This window comes from Biomphalaria glabrata, chromosome 13, assembly GCF_947242115.1.
Source record: "Biomphalaria glabrata chromosome 13, xgBioGlab47.1, whole genome shotgun sequence".
In the NCBI taxonomy this organism is placed as follows: domain Eukaryota; kingdom Metazoa; phylum Mollusca; class Gastropoda; family Planorbidae; genus Biomphalaria; species Biomphalaria glabrata.
The window spans coordinates 32,476,119-32,501,906 of record NC_074723.1 but is presented as its reverse complement, the minus strand read 5'-3'; the positions used below and the strand labels follow the sequence as shown (position 1 = coordinate 32,501,906).

Genomic DNA, 25,788 nt, shown 5'->3' with positions numbered 1-25,788 from the left:
TTCGAGCATATTTTGTATTTCCTGGACAGTCGGAGTTCCAGACAATGGATTGTCAACGTCTTGTTGGGATACTTGTGATGCTAGTAGCTATAGGGGCGGGTGAGAAAATACCTATACTATTTTCTTTCTCTTGTAGTTACGCTATATGAAATATATTTGGTTGATACTTACATCATTAATTTTAGTCAATAACAAAATAATATGAAAAAAAAAACTTTTTTTTTTAAAGACAATTCTAGGCTACAACTGACCAAACTTTCTAAGAGCGATTATTTTGTTCTTCATAATAAATAATAGATATTAAAAAAATGAAACATTTTTTCACCCAAACCAAACCTCCGCATCCCCTCTCCCTTTTCAAAATGTGTTAAGCAAATGTAAAAATCTACTCAAAGTTTATACTATTCTAATGATAGACCTATAAATCTTGAAGTAATTTAAATTTGCAAGAAGAAACCAATGTCACAACGAAGTTCAGTTGACTAAATTTAATCTCACAGGCTCACTGAATTTATGCATTCAAATCTCATTCATATAGATCTTGATCATAGCAGCTGAAGAAAGGGGATAATTTCAATTAATGAAACTTTCAAAAGACTGTGTATAAATAGATTGAAAGATGTACGTTTCAGGTCACTCTTAAGAATAATTATGTCGAAATGTGAACCGATTTCATCAAATCTAAAAATTAAATTTTCTAAATTTTAATTGAAAAATAAAATTTTGGCCCGCCGAAAAATTTTCTTTCAGTTTTTTTGCCCTGAAAAAATATTGCCCATCACAGGCCTAAACGTAAAGTTTTTATTTTTTTTTTATTTTATTTTAATGCTTACACTTTTTTTTAAATATTAAGTGACTTGAAAAAAAAAAAAAAACACTTTTATGTAATATCCAGACTCGAGCAGAGTTATTTGCTCAGCTCCAAAAGGCAGAATGGAAACCTGCTTCCAGATACCCATCGTCCCCCGCCGTCCTTAAAAACATATTGGAACATAGCGCTCTGCATACTATAAGCATGAAAGTTGCACTATAAAGGTATTCACGATTAAAGTATTACTGAGCAATCTATACATATTCCTTGTTTGTAATTGTACTTTAACTAATGTCTTAAAAGATTTAATTGATCTTTCAAATCTGCTCACATAGTTATTTTAACCATTTTTTTTTATTTTCACTCTTGGAAATTTAGTTTCTGGCCATGTAGTTTTATTATACGGGCATAACTTTTACAAACACTTTGGTAGATTGATTTATAATGGAATTAGGGAAGGAAAAAATATATAAAAAATTGCAAAGTTTAGTTTTGTTACTGTGTTTTGCGTGTTTTACAAATTGTATACACTTGAATTACGAAAGATACAGCTGGTAGCTTTTACATTCCTGAAAAGGCTAATAGAGCCTACAATAAGATGGTGCGCTAATGTTTAATGACGCCAATAGATTCAATAAAACTTCTTCATGTTTGCAAAAAAAAAAATGTTTTAATGTACTGCAGTAAATGACTAAATTGGTGTCGAGTTTTTTCCCTTTGACGTTATTTGGAAAATTTTCATAAATAAAATGTTTTAGCCAAAATTAATTTTTCGATAATGAAAGATTTAAAAAATATAACGGTCGAATGTGGCCAAAATATTATTCTTTTTTTTTCTCAAAGATATGCCTATACCTTGTAAGCTTTAGAAATAAAATTCATTTATTTATATATATGTACATACTTACAACATACATACAAGAATTGCTCAGATTAGAGTGTAGGATATCATGAAACTTATACAACATGTCAGTCTCATTTTAAATGCAAAATATTTTCACCTGTCAAAATTGTTTCTCCCAGTCTTTGGAACACTCCTATAAAATCGGGATAAGTGATACCACTGATTCTATAGCTTGCTGACCTACTGATTGTCATACTAATACTTATTAGGGATGTGTTGCCAAGAGACTCGAGCTTGGCTTGGCTACCTTTCAAGGGAGCTCGAGGTTTGACACCCGACGCGAGCAAAATTGTGTTTACTGAGCGCCTAAAGGCAGCACGAAAAACCTTCTCCCAGATACCCCCCCCCCCCCCCAAACTCCCACAGGTCCACTGTGACCTAGAATTAGGATAGGTCATAAGACTAGTGACCTGTACTGTACTGGCAAGTTAGTCCAGTGGTACTTTGTGGTCCCAATTATATTATCTAGGCTAATAACTATAGCCTCCAGATGTACAAAACTACTGAGACAGACAAGTAATAATTCTGAGATTTCAGTTGCAACAAAAAAAAAAAAAAAGGAGTTTATTTACAAACAAAAGAAAAAGATCATGAAAAATATAAATGGCAATAAAGGCTCACCAAAGAAAATGACATACTGGAACAAAGCAAAGTAGCAAGACAGTTTCCGGTCAATATAATGAAAGAACCACCATCATAGAGGCACAATAAGGTCTTATGCCGAAAAACCAAAAAGATGGTTAATAATAATATCACACATGCATTAACAATGAAATGACGTCATTCATGAGACATTTTACTGTCTCGTATCTAAACAAAAGATGTCTTTCAAAAAAAAAAAAAAACATACAGGAGAGGATAAGTAAGAGACTCAGTAGACATGTAGGCCTAATATTTACATAAACCAACTTAGTACTAACAAATAAATAAAGCCTACTTAGCTCATTATCAAAATACTCTTCCCACAACAGTGGCACACTCCTCTTGAGTAACACCACAGCAATAGTACAACAACACAAGCATTAGTTAAACATTATAGAGATTTAGTTCAAACTACACTGGTCAATTCTAAGACTCAAGAGAGAGTGGCAATTGTAAACAGTTAACAGGGACTTAAATCAATGAATAAAGGGGACTAACTCTAATAAAAAAAAATAAAGGTAGCCACCCTTATTGTCCCTCTTGTCACATCCACACATGAGGTTGGATCATAGCGCTCTGAGCATGCTATACGCACGAAAATTGCGCTATATAAAGCTATTATAAATGTCTCCTGAATTGTCTTTCTGACCGACTTACGGATAATCTTACTGCTTAACACAATGATGGTTTGACGAATTGATTCAACGATTGTCTGATTGACTCCTAGATTGTTTACTTTAACTGGTAGTCTAATTGATCGAATCACTGCCTGATTGTATGACTGATTGTCTCACTGATGGTCCAATTAGTTGACCCCCCCCCACACACACACACAGACACACTGTTTGTCTAGGTGGGGAGGCAGTGGCTGAGTGGTTAAGCGCTTGACTTTTGAACTTGGGGTCATGGGTTCCAAATTTCTGTGAAGACTGGGATTTTGAATTTCGGGATTTTTAGGGCGCCTTTGAGTCCACCAAACTCTAATGGGCACCTGACTTAATTGGGGAAAGTAAAGGCGGTCGGTCGTTGTGCTGGCCACATGACACCCTGGTCGTCAACCGTTGACCAAAAAAAAAAAAGTAGATGACCTTAACATTGTCTGCCATATAGATCGTAAGGTCTGAAAGGGGAACTTTCCTCACTGTTTGTCTTACTGTTTGACTGATTTGTTCACTTTAATATAAGCGAAGTTTAATGTTAATGGTTATGATAGGTAGACAATTGAAACATAATAAACTTCTCATTTTTTTTAAAGGAAATATGAAAAGGTCAGCCGTGTTCTCTGATGATGAGGATTTCATGCTTGGAGACCCGACATCCACAACGCTCAACGCCGAATACGGCAGTGGCAGCTCCGAGCCTAAACCGGAAAGTGTTTCTCACGTAGCTCAGACAGTTCTAACCAAGATCCCTATAGTAGTAGATTATCCTCGTAAGTAGCAATACCTAGCTTATTTGATAATATCATGCAACTAGGCGATCTGCTGTTTAGCTTGAGACACGATGATGATTTTTTTCTATCTATGCAAAGCCATTTTTTCCCTAGTCTTCCACTTCCTTTTAAGCAGAGTTATGGTTGCTATTACATAGATTATAGAGTATAAACTATACATCTATGGTTCTATGATCTTGGGTCTTGTTAATCAATACGAATATTGAAAATATAATAGTTAAGCTTTTAAAAAAGTATTATTTTTATATTCAGAAATCAGGCCCGAAATATTATAATTCTCAAGATTTTATCTCATCTGTCTCTTGACTTTCTTCGTAGGGGTGCTGTGACTGTTCGCGTAACCAAATCCCTCAAATTTTTCCCAGTCCGCAGCTGCTCTTAGCAGAACCACTTCCACACAGGGCCGGTCTTAGGCCACTGCAACCTATGCGGTCGCAGTGGGCCCCGCGCTAATTTTATGTGTAATTATTAATTGCAAAATGTATACGAAAAATTCCTGGAAATAACCTGCACTTATTAAAATTTCCTGAAAACTCATAAAAATCTCATGAAAAATAGACAAAATTACCATTTGTGTGTGTCATTCATTATGGGAAACGCCATTCCTACGCGCGATAAAAAAAAAAGGCATTGTCAACTTTCATGTAATAAAATGTAATAATCGGACGAATTTTCCTCTTAACCGAAAGTTCCAATACCTTATTTACTTTTATTGTCACTGGCATATAAATATGCCATAGGTTGAAAGATTGGTAAAGTAAAATAAACTTGATCGCAATTTTGTACTTAGAAAAGAATGAATAAAATGCAAAGCCGAATTTATTTTCTAATACAAAATCTTAATTTTCACGTATTATCCTTATTCCCACCAAGACTAGGCCCCGAGCAATTAGTTTCGCATAGGGCCCCGCAATCGCTAGGACCGGCCCTGCTTCCACATGACATGTCTAAGTCCCAACTGCGATGGGCAGGACACGTCTGCAGAATGGAAGACCGCAGCATCCCTAGACGACTCTTGTATAGCCAACTAAGGAAAGGAAAGCGCTCGCAAGGCGGTCAAAGAAAATGCTTCAGGGACACCCTCTAAGCCTCTCTGAAGGCGTTCAGCATAGTCCCAGCCACCTGGGAGACAGAGGCACATGACAGAGCATCATAGCTTTGCGCTGTGCAAACTGGTGCACAGGTTGCTGAGGAAAAGAGAACACGCTGGCAGAAGAAAACGCCAGAGAAGAAAAAGCAAGGCCAATGACACTAGCTCCATCTGGAATAACCTGCCCAGTGTGCAGCCGAACATTCCGGGCTCACATAGGTCTCACCAGCCTCACCAGCTGTTTAGCTTGAGACACGAGGATGATTTTTTCTATCTATGCAAAGTCATATGTTCCCAAGTCTTCCACTTCCTTTTAAGCAGAGTAATGGGTGCTATTACATAGATTATAGAGTATAAACTATACATCTATGGTTCTATGATCTTGAGTCTTGTTAATCAATACGAATATTGAAGATATAATAGTTAAACTTTAGAAAAAAAAGTATTTCTTTAATTATTATTATTATTATTATTATTCAGAAGTCAGGCCCGAAATATTATCTTCTTCTTCTTCATCGTTCTCATTGTTATGTCGGAGTGTTCAGATGACTAGACCAATACATGAGTGGTCTCCAAATCAGGGAACTCTCCATATAGTTTTCTTTCTATTGGGGTGATTTGGGGCCAATGGAGCAGTGTGCAGCCGAACATTTCGGGCTCACCTAGGTCTCACCAGCCCCAATGAGGAGACACAAAACTCCAATGCAAAGCCGTCAGCCCCCTGGATGACAAACGTGGTCATCATCGAACCACGATGGACGAACTATATACATCAAGATGGAGGCCGATCCATTCTTTTAGATGAGCGAGCCAGCTTTTCTTTGGATGACCCTTTCTTTGAGCTCCCTACACTGTACCTTGAAGAATGACTTTTAATAGTAATTCATGTCTTACAATATGACCAAGCCAGTTCAGATTTCGTCCCTTCACAGTATTGAGGAGTTCTTCCTTTTTGCCAGCCAGAGTGTTGTAACTCATTTGTCTTCTTTTCCTGGTATCTGATCCCCAACATTTTTCGTAGCATTTACTCTCAAAGGCTTGTATTCTTCTTTCAGCATCAGCGTTCGGTGTCCAAATTTCACAACCGTATAGAAGTACAAAGACCGCTAGCGAAGAATACAGTTTTAATTTTACTGGAAAGCGGATGATACTCTTCCAGATTTTCCACAGCTTGGCCATGGCAGGCAAGCCTAAACGGGTTTTTATCTCTTTTATTGATCCTCCATCTTTTGCTAAATTTGACTATATTTATGTATTTAAACGAGTCAACTTCTTCTAATGTTTAGCCATCTCGTACTATGTACACCACAAACTAGTATTTTGATCATTTCAACGCCAACTTCCATGACAACTGCTCCAGCTGCAGCATTTAGTTTTGAAGTAGGATCCTGTATCTGGTCTGCATTTTCTCCAATGAGGTCTATGTCATTTGAAACCTGTCCACCTTTTAAGCACTTCTCTGCTTCTTCAGTCAGAAGAGTTCCATCGTTAAGTCACTGTTGTTCTAGCTTGTCTTGTGTTGGTTAAAGCTTTTAATGTTTTATATCATTTTTTATTTAGCTTTTGCCAACTTTCAAACTACTTATGATTATAGTGCATTTTCTTTTTCTTTAGCCGACTTCATTTTCTTGCGTATTTTTTTTTTTTTTTGGGTTGAACTGCATTCTTCTGCCAGTAAGGAATTAACTTTCTTTTTTTTTTTTTACAATACCTCTATTGAAGTCACTCCTTCTTGGAGGAACCTGGGTGAGTGGGTGGACAGCTGATCTCAAAAACAGCTCTAACTATTTTCTTAGAAATCTAACAGATGCATATCGCTGAGAAAAGAATTACTAGCACGTTGGCCATGCGGGGGGAAAGTCTAGTTTGACCGTTATAATTTCTCAAAGTAAAAATAAATAAATGTAACTTTGGCTAGAGACTAAATCTAAGTCGAGATCCTACATCGGTTTTGAAAAGACCATCACGTTCTTGAAAGAATTATCGCGTTTAGTGAATTTCCGAATGTAAGGCTTTATCGATTCTAGAGTTTTATACATTAATGTTCAGGAAAATTAAGCGCATTTTCTTTTAAGTCTAGATCATTAGCATAATATTACATCTAGACTGGAAATCGGAAACAAATTCTTATCCGTGATTGATCGATTCACAGACCTATATATATAGAGATTTTCAAGCTGTAAGGCAAGTCGGCCCAAAAATCAATCTTGTCTATGTAAGTGCGGGGTCCACTGCGACCTCATAGGTTGCAGTGGGTTAAGGCCGGCCCTGGAGGCAGCTACTGTTTTAAGCGCCTACTTTCTGATACCCGCTGGACCCTTAGTAGGCTACTTTATCCTGTGACCCCACCCTAAGAACTCGCCCCAAACAAAGATGGTGGAAAACACTCATCCCCCCTTCCCAAGTTTATTTTTCAAAAAGATCGCGTTTCAGCATAACAAATTGAACCCGGAAGTAAATCTAACCATATAACTGACCCTTACAAATCTTTTCTGCCCTTTTTATAGTCCTTAATCTGAATGTATCTTCTTCAGGTTTAGCGTTATAAGGAATGTAACATAACTCTCTTCCCATTACCTCCCTCTAAAAAAAAATAAAAAAATGTCCATACCCTTTACTATGTCTAAAAATTAATGTCTCCATATATGGCGAGACTCTTGTGTGTTTGCGAATCTTGGAAGCTTACTTCAGAATTAGATAGTTGGTCCTAGCCATGGAATCGAGATGCTACAGTAGGATTCTTAAATCACTTACAAAGACCGCAGCGCTAATGAGGAAATTCGGAACAGGATCACACCAGCACTTTGGCCCCAAGACGACATGCTGATCACTGCTACGAAATGCAAAACAAGGAAAAAAAATGAAGAATACTTTCTTTTAAAAAACAAAGCTAATATGAAGTGTAATTGTATCGATTAATATGGACCAGTCATGTAATCGCATTGGTAATAGATCTAGACCAACAGCAATACATCTGTGCGATTAGATATATTTTTACCAATTGTTTCTGTTTAGCGCTATTACATGCTTTTAGCTTACCCAATAAGCTATGTTTCTATCACTTGTCTGGACCAGTTGGGTAAATGGACAATAATTTGGGTGGGGAGTGGGAAAGAAAGAAAGGGATATCTGGGTCAATTTGACCTACAATCGCTTTTTCAAAAGCATTGATACAATAAGGGGGAAACGACCTGAATTTGAACTCGTGGCTCAAGCCTTATCAAGCCGACATACTAACCACTCTGCTATTGTTAAGTGCTTTTGAAAATAAAATAATGTACAGTTACCTATTGTTTGTTTCAAATTTACTTTAAAGCATCGACCTATATAGGGGACTAATTCAGCTTATATCACCAATTCAGTCAAGTAGAATTTCTTAGAATTAATTAGCAATAGTTAATTAACAAATTGTTTTTTTTCCACTGATGTTTGCTTTGTCAGGTAAAAAAAAAATAATAATTGTGTAAAATTTCATTTTGATTCGAAATTGGGTGTCGGAGAAATAAAGTGTACACAATTTTAAAGACAGACAGCTTTGTAAAATTAACTGTAAGGCCATATCACGAGGTCTTCAGGGCTCGCAAAGACTTCCCTGTAGGGAAAAGGACCAGAGAAAAGAAGAAAATTTTAAGGCAGAGAAAGTCAACATAAAATAATGAAAGGTCCTGTCATTCAAGTAGATTCTAGTCAAGGCAAAAGACAGGAATGGAGAGAGATATGTTGGACATATCGCAATACAACAGTCTAAGGAATAGGTTAATGTGATGGTGATTAACTCATCACATGTTTTTTTATTTATGAGTTTTTCCCCAGAGAAACCTTAGGATATATATTTTATTATATATTATATATATATATTTCTCCAACAGGTTATTATAGAGCAGCTATCCACTACAGCAGTTTAAAATATTCTCCTTCACTTGAAGAAAGAAATTCTAGAGAATTTAGAGAACTTGCTAGAGAAGTACAGAGAGACTTAGAAAATTTGTTTAGAAATCTTTTAGGGATTCACACTATCACAATATTACATGTTAGGTAGGTACTATTGGGATTTGCTCAAATTATCATTTCATATTACTCCCTAGAAAAATATTGCTGCCAATTTATGGTTGGCTTCGGATTATGTATTTCATCGACAGAGTTGATAAAAAAGTGAAATGAATTGGTTCTTTGAGTTGGTTTTTAAGAACAATAAGAAATTATAAAGTGCATTTTTTAAACAAGCAATAAAAAAAAAAACACTTAAAAAAAAAACAAGCTTATCTTAGAAAAAGAACCACTAACTGCTGCAATTTATCAGAAAATTACAGGGTTTAGTTCCTTTTCTGCTATTAGTGATGGGCAAAAGTTAACTAAAAAGTTGCTAACTTTTAGTTTAACTAAAAAAAATTAGTTAAGGCCAAAGTTTAATTAAAAAAAAAAAGTTTAGTTAAAATCCTAGTTTAATTAATTTTTTTTAGTTACAAACTAAAAAGTTTAATTACAAATTTTACAAACTTTTTTAACAGACATACCAATAAATATTTAGATCTATGTAATTTGGAGAATATATGTAATAAATAATAGAGAGGAGAAATAACTAGAGGGTGCACAGCTCACTAGAAAGCCTTTTGACCTTTACCCTATAATTGTCGCTATTCCCGCCAATTCAATGTATTTGAAAGGCGAGAAAAATAAACGTGTTCATTATATTCTAGCAAGTTTCGCTGCTTGATAAATCCTGATAATTCCTTGCTTCTATTGATCTACATTTTGTTGCTTTTTTTTTAAACACCAGTGTGTTCCTGTATAGCTGCAGACAAAGAATTTTGCTTTACTATAGATCTAAAAGAAATGTCGACTCTATTTTATTTTAAAACTTTTTACTAGTAGATAGATCTAGAGTTAGAGTCTAGTGACGTCTAGTCTATTAGTATTAGAATTAGTCTATTACTACTATTAGATCTATAGGCATAATAGTCTATATTTAATTATTTTAGTCTCTTAGTCTTAAGTAGAGTCTAACTCTTAGTAGTCTTAGATCTAGATGTAAATTTAAAATTATAAGTCAATAATATAGATCTATTAATTGAAATCTATATTACTTTACTTTATTAGACTAGACTAGAACTATTAGTTAGAGATTCTACTATTCGTATTCCCCCCTAGTCACGTGGTTGTGTGTATACAACGCGCACCGTGCTTAGTTTTAGTTAGTTTGTAGTGGGAATCTGAAGCGTTTTAAGTCAATATTTAGTGGTTTCAATTTACTCATTAGCGCTAAACTATAATTTGTTAATAACAGGAGAATCTGGAGATACATTTTTTTAATAGTTTCAACTAAAACAAATAGTTAAACCTTTGATAGAAGGTACCGAAGCGTTGGCCTATAATCTGCCATACTGAGATCAAGATTTCTTGATCTACAATGAATGACTACACTTACAGTTCTTAGCGTTCGGGTAACCAGTCCTAGAAAAAAAAAGTAACACTTTCATCCCCCCCCTCCTTTTTCATCTCTGCCCAAAAGTAAACAAACTTGAACTTGAGTAGAACACTAAAAGTTGGACAGCAGACCAGTGTGTATTGGTCAGATAGCTCTAGGGCTAGTGTGTAGTCGATATGTCGACTAGTTGTTATAAAAGATAAAAAGACTGCCATGAGTTTTCCTTGTGCGTAATAGGCTTCAGTTGTTTAGCGAACAAATAACACATCTGATAGACAATGATAAATCGAGATCTACTCTTACAGTTACACAGGTCAAATGTGTCTTACCCCGCCCTTTCATTGTTAAATTTGGTTTCTAAGTAATAAAATAGATCTAGATCTGTTTCGTCAACGCATTTTTGAAACTTTAATGTAACATTTTGTGAATTTCTTAAAAAATGATAGAACTTTTAATAACATAATAATACATCATGTATCCAACACAATAACCAGAATATGAAATGTATAGGCCTAACGTTAAAAAATAGCTGAAGTTTATGAAAATAACAATGTTTCAACTAATATGCATATTATCCCATATATAGGCCTCTCTCTCTCTCTCTCTCTCTCTCTCTCTCTCTATATATATATATATATATATATATATATATATATATATATATATATATATATCTGTGTGTGTGTGTTTTGTGTAGTTTATACCAAGCTTTTTTTTTAATCTTACAAGAACGTTTGTAGAAACGTCTTCTGTATGTGAATGTATCATCGGCAAAGTGTTGACGCTTGTTGTGGACTATAAAGGAAATATCATTGATAATTTAAACCTATCCTTGAACAGTTCTTGGCCCTTTATGAAAACATTCGTAAAGTTATTTGAACATTCAGGGAGTTTGTTGATGTACTCTGAATATTTTAAAATGTTTGTAAATGTAAAATTTCGTAAAAATAGAGGAGCAACAGCAATGGAAATATAGGAAGACAAGGCCATTCTCCTCTTTGTTGTCCAACAATCACGTGACTTTGGTTAAAGTAGGTCAGAAATAAGGAACTACCTCAGAGTCTAGATTTGATTATTAGATCTAGATATATTATATATCTAATTACTTATTATACTAAGACCTAAAGATGCATAGATGATAGATCTATAATGACTATAATACTAGACTAACTGTATCTAACTAACTAATAATAGTCTTCACTATACTATTACTAGATCTAATACTAAATTAACTAAATCTAGAGTTCTAGACTAGATCTACATCTACTTCTATTATAATTATACTTATATCTCTACAGACTAGATCTAGTATTAACTACTATAGAGTATACAGACATAAATACCCATATCTAGTTATAATCATAGGCCTAATTATCATAATTATAATAATCTAAAATCTGTAGCTAGATCTAGAGTATTCTAGAGTTACTAAGATATCTACTAGAGACTCTATCTAGATTTTAGATATAGTAGTAGTACTAGTAGTAGTAGGCCTAACTAGTATTTCTTAGATTATTTTTTGATTAAAATATTAATTATTTGATCTAGGTCTAGTAGCTAGATTTAATTCTAGATCCATATTATGTTTCTGATCATTTCGTTTGCAGAAGATATTAGATCTAGATCCAGAATATTCTAGAATCTAGGTCGAGTTAGTTAGAGTGCAGTTTTATCATTACTTCTAAAGGTAACTTATATTAGAACTTGGACAATTACTTCTAATTTCTTTCTATAATAGTATTCTAATTCTAGTGATTCTATTAAGATCTACATCTATCCCATAAAGACATTTAAATCTTGTTTCATGTGCACAAATAAATGTTTATTACATTTTTCTAAAGAGATTGGTTGTGCTTTATATTTTTCATGTTTGGCTGTTTCGTCCTTAAAAAAGGTCAAAATAGTTTGTAAAAGTTTAACTAAAGTTTCTTAGTTTAGTTTAACTAATTTTTTCAATTTGTGATTAACTAAAAGTTTAATTACTTTTTTTTAGTTCAAACTTAGTTTTAGTTTAACTAAAAAAAATTAGTTTAGTTCCCATCACTATCTGCTATACAATACAAAGGTAATTAATTAGTACTAAACGATTAAGTAAATAGTTAATTTTTGGATTGATTCGTGTATTGTTATCGATTATGAATAATTACGGAAAAATTTGAACTTGACCCGAGAATGGGAAGTGGTAGAAAAAAGCGTGTCAAAACGTAATAAGGGGACTAAATCCACATATATATATATACATCCACATCTCTCATTAAGTAGCATTCATTCCACTTATTTCGAAATAAAACAAAATAATTAATCACAAATAATGAATTAACTAATTGTTATTTTTTTTTAATTGATTCATGTCTTGTCAGGTTCAATGAATGAACAATTGTGCAAAGTTTTAACGTGATCCGAGAATGGGGAAATTGGAGAAAAAAACATGTTCCAGCTTTTTACCAGACAGACAAAGTGAGTTGATGTAACCTTGGTTAGGCCAATAATAGAATATGCATCCTCTGTTTGGGACCCCTCAACTCAAGAAAACATTAAGAAACTGGAATAGACACAAAATAGAGCAGTGAGATTCATAACAAACGAATATTCACATTTCACTAGAGTAACGCCTTTAGTAAAATCACTAAATTTAGAAAGCCTTCAGGATAGAAGACTTAAAAGTAAAGTAGCAATTATTCATAAAACACAGAACCATAATCTTTAAATACAAAAACAACATTTAATAAAATACTCAAAAAGACACAAAGATAAGGTACAATGACTCATTCCATATGCTGGGGACAAATTTGTTCAAAAGCTCCTTCTTCCCTAGCGCTATTAGAGCATTGTCATTTGTCATAAAAACTAGACATACCTAGTTTTAGATCTAAATCTGGATTCAGGATCTAAGTTTAGGTCTAGAACTAAATTTTTTTAAATTTTGATTGTTTATATTACAGCGGTTCTCAACCTTTTAAGCCCGGCGACCCCTTTTTACAATCCCCCAGTCTGCCGCGACCCCTTCCACACACACACACACATACATCAATAGAAGAATAGACAAAAACAATTCATATTTTCGATGGTCTTAGGCGACCCCTGACAAATCGTCATTCGACCCCCAAGGGGGTCGCGACCCACAGGTTGAGAACCCCTGGTTTATAACCATAGACAAAATTTTCACTGCTTTTGAAAGTATAGATTCGTATTTCTTACTAGTTAGTGAGAAATTCGGGTGCTTATAATTAGTCGCTTATACCTATTAATGACAAATACGGAAATGGTGGCAGGTCTCCATCTAAGAGAAATATAATTGAATTTTTCTTTACTTTTGTAATTATTTTTTTCAGCCGAGGTTTGTTAGTGACATTTGACCTTGGATCTGTAGGTGAAGCTACTGAAGATGAAATACGGGACACGTTGTTTGATTCTGTAAGAAGGGGAAGAATTGGAAACCAAACTGTTAGTGGCCAGGGATTTACATTTTCCAAAATTCGTAAGTTTCTGTGTTCGTTTTAGAATTTTTTTTTAATAAAACATTTTCCAATAGTACAATAGTCTTTCTCTCTCGAAAAAAAAGGTATTTCCTATAGTGTTGTAAACTCTAGCTAATTCAGAAAAAAAACTATTGCATAATTTATTTATTTACTATTGACCAACATTTAATATAGTCTTTCAAAGTACAAGATAACATATAATATCTTTTTACAGTCCAAGTATGGGCTAGATAGGATATAAAACATAATCCTTTTGTGCAATGTAAAATATGTGTATTTACATATTTGATATGTATAGACTTGTGACGTGGCAACGAGCTATTGGTCTACACTTCCCACAGGTTGTGACGTTGCAGGTCAGTGTTCAGGCCATCTATAATGATTGGTCTCAGTTGGATGGGTCTATAGTGTGAGACACAGTCGATGCAGTAGAGCATGTTAATTAGAAATTGATTTGATCTTCGTACATCTATCCACGTATTTAGCAAGACGTCTTAAAGAGGGGCTGTTCAATATACCCAAAAGGAGTAAAGAGAATAAAGTCACTTTACTAGGGAGAAATTTGCCCGTTTTTACGCCAGGCAGCAACGAACTCGAGAATCGCGTTGGAGAACATGCATTGAATTTCCTTCTTTATAACAATCTTTTAATTTGGTATTGTTGTTAATGTCTTTTACGAAACGGTCTCATTCATTTTAAGATTTAACTTAATAATGCATTTTTTAAAAATTTGATTAATATGCTAATCATATATCACTGGCGGATCCAGTGGGTGCGGTAGGGGCGATCGCCTCCTGAGTCGAATTTTAGTAAAGAAACCACACTATTTGTATACGAATTTATTACTTATGTTAATTATATATACTAATTATTTATATTTCAACGTATTTTTAAGGTTATTTCGCCCTCCCCCTAGTATGTTGGCCGATTTGGTGGGGTGGGGATGGGGCGATGGCATCAATCCTGCCCCCCCCCCCCTTTAAACTTTCGATAGGGGGGATGGTCCAATTTGTTTGTAGAAATTACAGCTTGTTAACAGAATCAATTAAATATCTATATGATGAAAACTTGTTATTGATATTTTAACCGATCTTTATATTATGTCGTTCCTCTGTTGGCCGATTGGTGCGGTGCATCTACTGCCCTCCTCACTCTAAACCTTTGTGTTTGTGTGGGGGGGGGGCGGTCCAATTTTTACGGAGAAAACTTAGTTTGTGAACATAGTTAGTTGAAAATCTATATAATATAAGCTACATGTTAATATTTGAAATCATTTGTATACTATATCGCACCACACTCTAACCTAATTTTTATGATTAGTAAATATAAAATGAAAAAGTGTTTACCAGGTGGGAGGGGCGATACATGCAATCGCCCTCTTTTTGTATTTTAGTTCAGAAATTACAAAATTTTAAAAAATCTGTCACTATATAATTTACATATTGTTGTAAACCTGGTGGTGGCACAGATGGGCGTAGTGCTGTGCGTTTTTAGCCTACCCAAATCGCCACAGTCCAGCGCAGGACGAACGGTCAAACGTTACAGTACACGCCAGTTCGGCAAGGACCAATGTCGTAAAAATTACGCACGCAAGTCGCGGCGAAAGCAATCAACTGGAGTGGTCAAGAAGGTTCGAGTAGGCCAATAGAGCGAGTGTGTCAGAAAGACTTCACTTCACGTTTCTTCGCAATGTGACCAGGACGAGGCGAGAACCAGCATGGTGTGTGAGTCAGTGCGGAGCTGAGACTAGGTTTTCGTAAAGACAGTGTTAATGTTGTTGCCAATTGCGATGTATTTGAAATTAAACTGACTGATACTTTGGAGCCCTAAGTTGTGAGGTTCTTAAAGTTCGTTGTGTCGTGTTGAAGAGAGCCTGTATAGTAGGAGAGAGACGTAACAATATGCTATAAATTCTTATATAGAGTCGCACCACTCCCCATTCTTTAATGCCAAATGCAATCATTGGCAGAAATTATAACAAGGAGCGAGGATTAATCGTTTTCAATCTAACGCCCCCTCCCCTTTTCAGACGAAAACATGACGTTTTAAAACAGAATAGTTAAATATGGCGACAGAGTTTAGTTAATTGCACATGAATTTATCATAATTATTTTAAGAAAGACTTTGTTTTGGAAAATTGATAATTTATAAGAAATTTTTCATTATAAGAGTAAATTTATTTTTTCTTAGTCGCCTTTTTTTAACCTTTACGTATCTGATATTTTTCTATTGTATAAATAAATTTGGAACTATAAAACTCACAATTTATACTTGAATCCTAAACATGCAAAAAATTTTTTAGTCAAATCTTATTGGTCCATTTAATTTTTCATCCCACTTCCGAAATTTTTTGTTCAGACCTTTGAATTATAGTTCTGTAACAAAACAAAATTACAAACAGGCCTATTGAACAAAATGTAACCCTTACAAATGAGCTTTTTTAAAAAAATAAATTTTTCGAACATTTTTTTCGGCAGCGATCCTCAGAGCCTTAATCTAAATCTGTGGGGTATCTAATCTTCGCAAGGAACAAATCGGCTGTATTTGCAATATAGTAAGGGCCTCTAAATTCAAATTAAAATATTTTTCAAGTAAAACGTTATTCAAAAGGTTCTTGAAAATTAGATATTTTTGAGCGTTTAACCATCGTTCTATTGGTGTCTTACGCTGACCAAAACAAACCTACAACAAAAAGTCTCGCTTAACGTGAAGATTATTTTACGATAAATACTCATATGAAAGATATACTATATTACTTCTGCCTCGATTGTCAGTCACACTTCAGGATCCGCCCTCGCCCCGATGTTATTTTATTTTACTTAATTGATCTGCCTTTTTCTAATAGAATGAATAATGAGCTGTAGATGTCAAGAGAATGCGTTTCTGCAGTGAAGATTGCAAGTAAATGCTTTGTCTAACCAGCTGCAGCAGCTTATAGCGCTCCCCAGACCCTTTAGCTGTCAACATGACTGTTTTTTTTTTGGTGTGTGTGTTTTTGTTTTTTTTGCCGAAGATTGAGAAACACTGCTTTTTAAAATTCTCCTTTATATGCTTGGAAAAAAATCGCCCCCCCCTTCCAAAGTTCTGTTTCCGCTAGTGTCATACATGAATGTTTGCCCTAACTAACATCTCCTTTCCTTCGTAAACAAGTAACGCGTGGGACATTTGTAGGCCTACCATTGAATAATAAATACATAAAATAAAACATATATAGATCTGGACATAAGTTGAACGAGCATAAATTTATTTGAATGTCACTTATTTTATTGTTTCACAAAATTTTGTTTTCTTTAGTAACAGTGCTTTTTTTTTTTTACTTGGGTGTCACCCCTAGTGGTTATCACCCCGTGCGGCCCGCCATCCCACATCCCCTAGTGACACCACTGCAAACATGATTTAGTTATTATTTTTATTATTAGTAATTAGAGAGTTAGTTTTAAATTATTAATGAGTTGCAATATCTCCTCAGCTGAAGTCTCTTGTCCGTCCCATGTTGGGCGTAATCCAGACAAGTTACCTAGAAGTGGCAACAACTGGGCCAATCTTCTCGTTAATAATGTCTTCCCCTGTGATGGTAACATAGTTGGTTGGGAGTACTACAGAATCATAGCCCAAGGTAAGAGCATAGGAAACCTATGTCAGTAATTATAATCAAATAATTTAGCAGTTAAGCTCAGAATAAAATAATTCTAAAACCTTTTTTGTCGTATAATATATATATATATATATATAGACAGGGCCGGTCCTAGCGATTGCGGGGCCCTATGCGAAACTAATTGCTCGGGGCCTAGTCTGGGTGGGAATAAGGATAATACGTGAAAATTAAGATTTTGTATTAGAAAATAAATTCGGCTTTGCATTTTATTCATTCTTTTCTTAGTACAAAATTGCGATCAAGTTTATTTTACTTTACCAATCTTGCAACCTGCGGCATATTTATATGCCAGTGACAATAAAAGTAAATAAGGTATTGGAACTTTCGGTTAAGAGGAAAATTCGTCCGATTATTACATTTTATTACATGAAAGCTGACAATGCCTTTTTTTTTTATCGCGCGTAGGAATGGCGTTTCCCATAATGAATGACACACACAAATGGTAATTTTGTCTATTTTTCATGAGATTTTTATGAGTTTTCAGGAAATTTTAATAAGTGCAGGTTATTTCCAGGAATTTTTAGTATATATTTTGCAATTAATAATTACACATAAAATTAGCGCGGGGCCTATGAAAGCGCGGGGCCCACTGCGACCGCATAGGTTGCAGTGGCCTACGACCGGCCCTGTAGATAGATATAGATATAGATAGATAGATAGATAGATAGATAGATAGATAGATAGATATAGATATAGATATAAATAGCTAGCTAGCTAGCTAGCTAGCTAGCTAGCTAGATAGATAGATAGATAGATAGATAGATAGATAGATAGATAGATAGATAGATAGATAGATAGATAGATAGTTAGATAGATAGATAGATAGATAGATAGATAGATAGATAGATAGATAGATAGATAGATAGATAGATAGATAGATAGATAGATAGAAAAGAATAATTAATTTTGTCTTTAGTAGACTTTGAAATATGCAGCCTTAATAAATGTCCAAAATATTTTCTTTTTTTATAGCTTAGAAATGATTTTGAGTTGTGTTTTGAATATTTTCTAATGAAAGGTTCTGCATATGTTGGCGTGTGGAGACAAGACTTATTTGATTCTCATTTCAACTTAATCTCAAAAACTGAACTGCCCTCAGCACCTGTTGGAATAAGGGAAGTGTCTACTAATCCTATTTCAGTCAAAAAAGGAGATTTTATTGGCATTTTTTACCCAAGGACCACTCCCAACAACGTCATAGCCCAAGCCCAGCTTGCTGATGAAATACTGTCTTCCAACGAGCTGTATCAAAACTTTCATATTGAAGTGAGCATATTTAGTTTGATATTTGTCCATTAGTTTCTTGTTCTTCTATGTCACGCCTATACTCATTGTGTTCTCGTTATGGTCTCTGTACAGATCTTTGATGATGACATAACTCAAAACAATAACCTGATCGACTTGGAGAACATTGATTACAACACCATCAATGCTACATTCTCTCTAAGAGCTGTTATGGACTATGAGGTTGGGCCCACTATTCCAGGTGAGGCACACAAATAGACTATAAATGAACATAAAAAGTTTTTTCTTCTTAGAAATAAATAAAAAATCTGAAACCATTGTAATATAAAACACAATGTCTAAAATCTACTTGATAACCATATTTTTTTTCCACCCAAAGAGACTCACACTAAACAGATATGATTATGGAAGACACATATTCAAAATTTGTTCATACTTTTGTTTATTGATTTCTAGCAATTATATTAGAGTGTAAGCCAAATGAATTTAACTGTGGAGATGACTGTATCTCACAAGACCTCTATTGCGATGATCAAATTGACTGTAACAATGAGTCAGATGAAAAAGACTGTGGTAGGTATTGTGTATATGATATTTTTATTGACTAGTTTAACACTTTGGGAGGTGTGGTGGCTGAGGGGTAAAGCGCTTGGCTTCTGAACCGGGGGTCCCGGGCTCCAATCCTGGTGAAGACAGGGATTTTTATATTTGGATCTTTAGGTGCCTCTGAGTCCACCCAGTTCTAATGGGTACCGGACAGGCGGTTGGTCGTACAGGCCACATGACAGCCTTGTTAACCATGGGACACAGAAACAGATGACATTTATATTATCTGCCTTATAGATAGATAGCAAGGTCTAAAGTAGAAACTGACATTCCCAATCCACATAATAATTATTATAGCTTTTATATAGCATGCTTATAGCATGCTCAGAGCGCTTTGGTCCAATCCCTTTTGTGGACCAGTGGGGGGGGGGGAGAGGGGGTATCTAGGAGTTGGTTTTCCGTGCTGCCTTTAGGCACTCAGTAAACACAACTCTGCCTGAGTCGGGTGTCGAACCTCTAGGTTCAAGCGCACTTGGCCTCTCGACCACGCTTCCCTCATAGACAAAATGTGAGTGAAACATGGATAGGTAGTACTAAATAAAGGTTGTTGCTTATTGGGCTGCGACTACAACAACCTAAATAGTCTCTGCAGCACGATACTCTGTGACTGTGCTCAACATTTTCTACGTTAATAGCTAAAGACTTTTAGTTTTTTATTAAAAGAGTCACTCAACTTGACACAGGAAGTGGCCTTGTACCTAGTGAACTGTGTGGAATTTTTACGTCTCGAGAGACGATCTTTTCCCTTTGCAACTTCTTGTGTGACTAAAGAGGCTACTCCTTGATACACATCTGCGGTCACAGGTTGGGCATCTGTAATCACCAGGCGCCGTTGCATTTTTACCCTTCTTTCTACTACTGTATGGCATCTGCAATCCGTGACCCTTCCTTTAAGCTCGCTCTCCATGTGGATCTGTCCAGTGCCCCTTTTTCTCAGCTAATAGTGTCGATTTTGAAGAGCTTCGTGTCGCGTTTGTATACATCCGTATACAGTAGAAGTGGGTCGACCAGCAGCTCTCCTGCCTTCTATTAGATCGCCATACAGAATTTTTTGTGGAAGTCGACCAACTGGCACTCTATGAGCGTGGCCAAGCCAGCCAAGGCGTCTGCTGCTGATAACACACCGGATGAGAACTAGTGAACTAATTACTCCATTTATCCACAGGGAGTACTGTGCTCCATGGACTCATATCTTTTATTTCTACCACATTTTCTTGTAAAACTTAAAATCTTCTTGTTTTCTTGTTATTTATGTCTGTTACTATATCAAAGCTCAAGACTATATTATTATATTTGTTTAGATCTCTATTTAAATAAAGGAATTAAACTATTATATTATTGTTTAAAGCTATTCACTGAAAAGCTATGATCTCAGCCAGTCAGGATAAGTAGAGAAATCCTCTCAAATGATGAGTCTGCTTTGTAACATAACATATTTCATACATATGTCAGTTTTTAACTATATTTTTTTAGCTCCAGAGCCCGCAACCTGCCCTCGTGGCCTTTTTCTTTGTGATAATGGCTCCTGTCAACGTATTTGTGGTAAGTTTAAATATAACTCATTTAATTAGAACTGTATGCATCATTGCTTTAACTCTTTCTCTCCGTTATTATTTTTCCATTCTTTGAACGAGTTCTTCATTTAGCTCATTGCTATTTCACTCACTTGTTATGATTGTTGTTGTGTAACATTATTTGCTTTAAATTAAAAGTATAAGTTTCACTTAAAAGCTACACATTTCGTCGTGGTTAAATGGTACAATGGAGGGAATTGATGGATGTGATATGAATATAGGAATGGCATCAGAGCATAACAAATAGGCTGGTTAATTCTTAATGTTGATTTTTAGCGGTCCCGAAAGGGGAATAGATGCTATTAGTTTTGTGTGGTCTGTCTGTCCTTCCGTCCGTCCGTCCCGTTTAGATCTCGTAAACTAGAAAAGATATTGAAAATCCGACATCATGATATTTTAGACCTTTCAAAGTTCTGATGTAACGGCTACTTATTTCTTTTCTGAAAGCTAAAAATAATTTATTTTAAAAATCAACTATGCAAGCATTTTTTAAATAAAACTTCACAATTTTTACAACTATTCACAATTAATAGTAACAAACACGGTAGATTATTTAGTTAAGCAGAATATTATTTACCCTATTTATAACACATTTATGCAAACGGTTTTTGATTTTTGTTAAGTAAGTTCTGTCATGCTCATACTAACTATTGCATTTACAAAAAAATGTTAAATTTTTTTAAAGAGAAAAAATCTAATTAGTATGCATATAAGTGGAAGATAATTTAAAACAACAATTAATAAGAAGTTTTTTTCATATTATCATGTGAACTGCTGGGCGAATTACAAAGGAAAGGACACTTAACTAAAGGAATTTTTATATATATTTTTTTACGGAAATGTTTTTTTTTTTTTCTTGAGGCTTTGAATAACAGATTGACTCTATACAAAACAATTAGATCAATTAGATAATCATTATATGACATCCGTTAGGACAGGTTTACATCTAACTTCACATTCACTTTCACACATTTATTGGTCGGCTGGACCGTTGGGGCACCACACAAGATCTGCCAACCTTCTTTCTCCATTCTTCTCTGTCATTTTCCTTTGATAGAATATCATTATAATATTCTTTCTGAAAATATTGAAACCTGGCTTTTTACCTGCCTGGGTGGACCACATCGGGGGTCGACTTTGAGTTCGTGTTTCCACACAAACTGTCTTTGTAACCTTGTTTTTAGTGGAAGAAGTTTCTATATTTGAATTTCACAGTATTAAAAATCCATTCAAATATTGGATCTTGGTAAAGACTGAGATTTTAAACTTCTGAATTTTAAGGATGCCCCTGAGAGTGTTAGACACCTTATTTATAGATTAGTTATTTAGCGACGCACCATAGAAGACGTATACTGAACAGGACTAGTGACGTTTGGGATATTTGGGGTTAGAGACCGGAAAATCAGTTAGCGATAGAATCCTCTAGGGTAACGACGTGTTTAGTTGACAGAGACTTTTACTGTGGCCTTTTCTTAGAATAAACATAGGATAAATTGTTCATCATCGTTGACTACATCTCTTTACTTGTTAAAAACAGATGTATTGTTCATTCTGTATTGTTGATCAACTACACTGAATACACCCGAACAATAAAACTCAAACGCTTGCAGAGTAATTGGTTGAAATTCAAGTCATCTAGAGTTGACCTCAAGACAGCCTGAACAAGCAACATCACAAGAGATAAAATGTAAAATGTATCATTAATTAAAGGAAAAATATGGATAATTAAAATAAATTCTGCTGTGTGTGAGTTCAAGCCTGTTACAGTTTTGGCCACATGAATACCATCAGCCTTAGAAACTAATGAGCCACATATCAAAATCACCATGGATTGCATGTCTAACAGGGTACCTGTTTTAACTTATTTTTTTACTTTCAAATGTTTGAAATGTATCACAAGGTTTTTGTGATTGACATGCATCAGTATCATACATGGTCTAATTGGTTTGACATTTCCTCTTTCAGATTGTTTGGAGGGAAGATTCCGCTGTAAAGATGGAACATGTATTGAGAGGGTACAGAAGTGTAATGGTCAATTCAATTGCCCTGATGGATCTGATGAGGGTGCTGTTTGTCAAGGTATTCAAAAAAAAAATTATTTTCATCTCATAGCTAATCTCTGAGTTTTTGGTTATCAGCTGGTGGGGCTGGTAAAGGAGACAAGTGTCAAAATTTAATGTTGTGGACTCCAGAGGTATTCAAAGTATTGTGGTGGTCAGCTGGTAATGCGATTGGCTTCTGCACAGAGGTGTGTCTAGTTCGAATATCAGTGAAGATTTTAATTTGATTTTGGGATACCTATGAGTCCATGCAATTTTAATTGATACATGATTTACATTGGTTTAGTTAAGGCGGTTGGTCACATTGCTGGCCACATGACACCCTTATTAACCACTGACCAAAGAGACAGATGAGCTTCACATCCCATATCCCCATAGATCACATGTTCTGAAGAGGTACCTTCACCTTTTACTGAAGTTCTGAAGTTGATTCTATGTCATTTTGTAGAAACTACAGAAAGACAGTGTTCTGATGAAGAGTTTCAGTGCTACACAGGTACGCCGATTTGCATTCCAAGAGAGGAAGAGTGCAACGGAATTCCAAAGTGTGAGGACAAATCGGATGAACTACCAGATCGATGTAGTAAGTAGCCAAATCTAATTAGCTTGCTGAGGGTAGTAGCATTGTTAAAGTAACATTCCTTACAAAGCTATTAATAAATTTAACATTATAAGAGTAGATCATAAATGTTATATGTTATAAAATGTTGTCAGACACATTTCTTTGTGGATAATAAAGATTATTATGATGTAATTATATTCTTTTCTGGCCCAACATTCCCAAAAGTACTTCCAGCCTGTCCTCCTGACTATGTCCGCTGTCAGGATGGTACATGTCGTAAAGAAACCTGTGATGGTAGGTCATCAATTTGCTTTTAATATAAGTAACAAATAGTTCTATCCTTTTTAATTAAATCTATCTTCTGTCTTATGAAATACAAATGTTACTTGATGTTCCTAGGTCAATCTAGTAATGCATGTTGATCAATGACTTTAATTCTGCCAAGTCATTGGTGGTTTTCCTGACTGGTTCAGGCAACCCATTAAATGATCTATTAGCACTAGGAAAGAAGGAGCATTTGTACAGATTTGTCCTAGCATTATGGAACAAGGAATATGCCTTTATCTTTTGTGTCTTTCTGAGTATTGTTGTAACTCTATAGACGGTACAATAGGCTTAACTGTGTACAATCAACTGATACATGTGACACAGGCCAGTAATACAGTTTAGCATGCTATATCTGTGGACAAGGGACAGTACTGATATGAACTTTACATGTAAATATGACCCGTGTTATGGTCATGTGATCAGAAGCTTTGGTGGACCGGAGACAGTGTGTAAGGCAGTGCAGTTCAGTGCATGACAGTGAGGAGACTGGGACGGTTAGTCGGCCATGAAGTCAGTCCTGGTGGAGTCCTCAAGTGAAACGTAGCAGTCCAGGAAGAGAAGGAGACAATTGAGTTAAGTACAGCAGTACGGTGATGTACAGTGTAACATTTGTAGTAGTTTATTGTGTTGGCAATCGTGTCGTATTGGCTTTTTTTATTGACTCAATTTTAAAGGACCCGATTATTTGGAATTCTTGTTGTGAAGTTCTTGAGTTATATGTTTTGTGTGATGAGCAGTTATTTACAGAGGGCCCGGCCAGGAGAGAGAGAGAGAGAATCATAACAGTATTTTATTACATTTAGTTTGTGTATTTGAAGACAATGGTTTAATGTTTTATGTATAATTGCTCCTTTACTTTTAAGTCCTCTATCCTAAAGGGTTAAAATACATGTAAAAGATGGTATTGGAGTTAAAAGAGACAAGGGGGTTGTGTGGAAGGTGTCAAGACTATTCCTTACTCCATTATAAAAGAAGGAAGAATTTGGTCACAAGTTTCACTAGTTTTTCACAGCACCATAGAAGCAGTCTCTGTCTTGTACTGATTGCTTTTTTTATGAAGGTCTTAAGATACAATTAATAGTAGTTGTCACAGGGCAAAATCCTGTGCTACTAAAATTAATTCAGTAAATCATAGCTCCTGATATTTAAACATTTCCCCCCCCCCCTAGAGCTTTGTAAGTTTTTAATTGAATAAAAAAAAGCCAATTAAATTGTATTAGTAGTTAATATATAACTTTACATAAACTTGGTACACTTTTCAGATGAAGTTAATAATGCTGTTATATCTACTGATATTTTCTTTGTTATTTAACTCAGAGCCAAATAGTTACTATTTTGTAGTATCTACTGCAGTTTTTTTTTTGTAATTCAACATAGAGACAGAGCCAATGGCGTGCACTGGGGAACAGTTTAAGTGTAATGGTGAGTGCTTCTCCCTGAAATTGAAGTGTGATGGATTCAAGGATTGTGATGATGGCTCAGATGAAGAGAACTGTGGTAATTCAACTAATAAAGACTTAGCCTCCGCTCTGTTACCATGTTTGTCTGCTGAATTGGCCTACTTATCTGTACAGTACTAGGAATATCCCTTAGTCTGAAGAGGTACCCTCACCTTTTACTGTAGTTCTGAAGTTAATTTTATGTCATTTTGTAGAAACTACAGAAAGACAGTGTTCTGATGAAGAGTTTCAGTGCTACACAGGTACGCCGATTTGCATTCCAAGAGATGAAGAGTGTAACGGTATTCCAGAGTGTGAGGACAAATCGGATGAAATACTAGATCGATGTAGTAAGTAGCCAAATCTAATTAGCTTGCCGAGGGTAGTAGTATTCTTAAAGTAACATTCCTTACAAATTTTTTTTTTAATTTAAGAGTAAATCATAACACATTCTCTATGTTGTCAGACACATTTCTTTGTGGATAATAAAGATTATTATGATGTAATTATATTCTT

At 35.1% G+C, this 25,788-nt stretch overlaps 1 protein-coding gene across 1 annotated transcript; it reads left to right on the top strand.

Moving 5' to 3' along the window:
- On the top strand, positions 1-25,758 carry LOC106066111 (uncharacterized). The gene is made up of 15 exons (XM_056009203.1): positions 1-99; positions 3,613-3,789; positions 8,770-8,935; positions 13,658-13,803; positions 17,274-17,420; positions 18,478-18,725; positions 18,819-18,945; positions 19,161-19,277; positions 20,784-20,852; positions 22,850-22,963; positions 23,393-23,527; positions 23,732-23,800; positions 25,211-25,330; positions 25,488-25,622; positions 25,739-25,758. The coding sequence occupies exons 1-15, from the start codon at positions 45-47 to the stop codon at positions 25,756-25,758; spliced, it is 1,845 nt and encodes a 614-aa protein (XP_055865178.1). The 5' UTR covers positions 1-44.
- Positions 25,759-25,788: the final 30 nt, after the last annotated feature.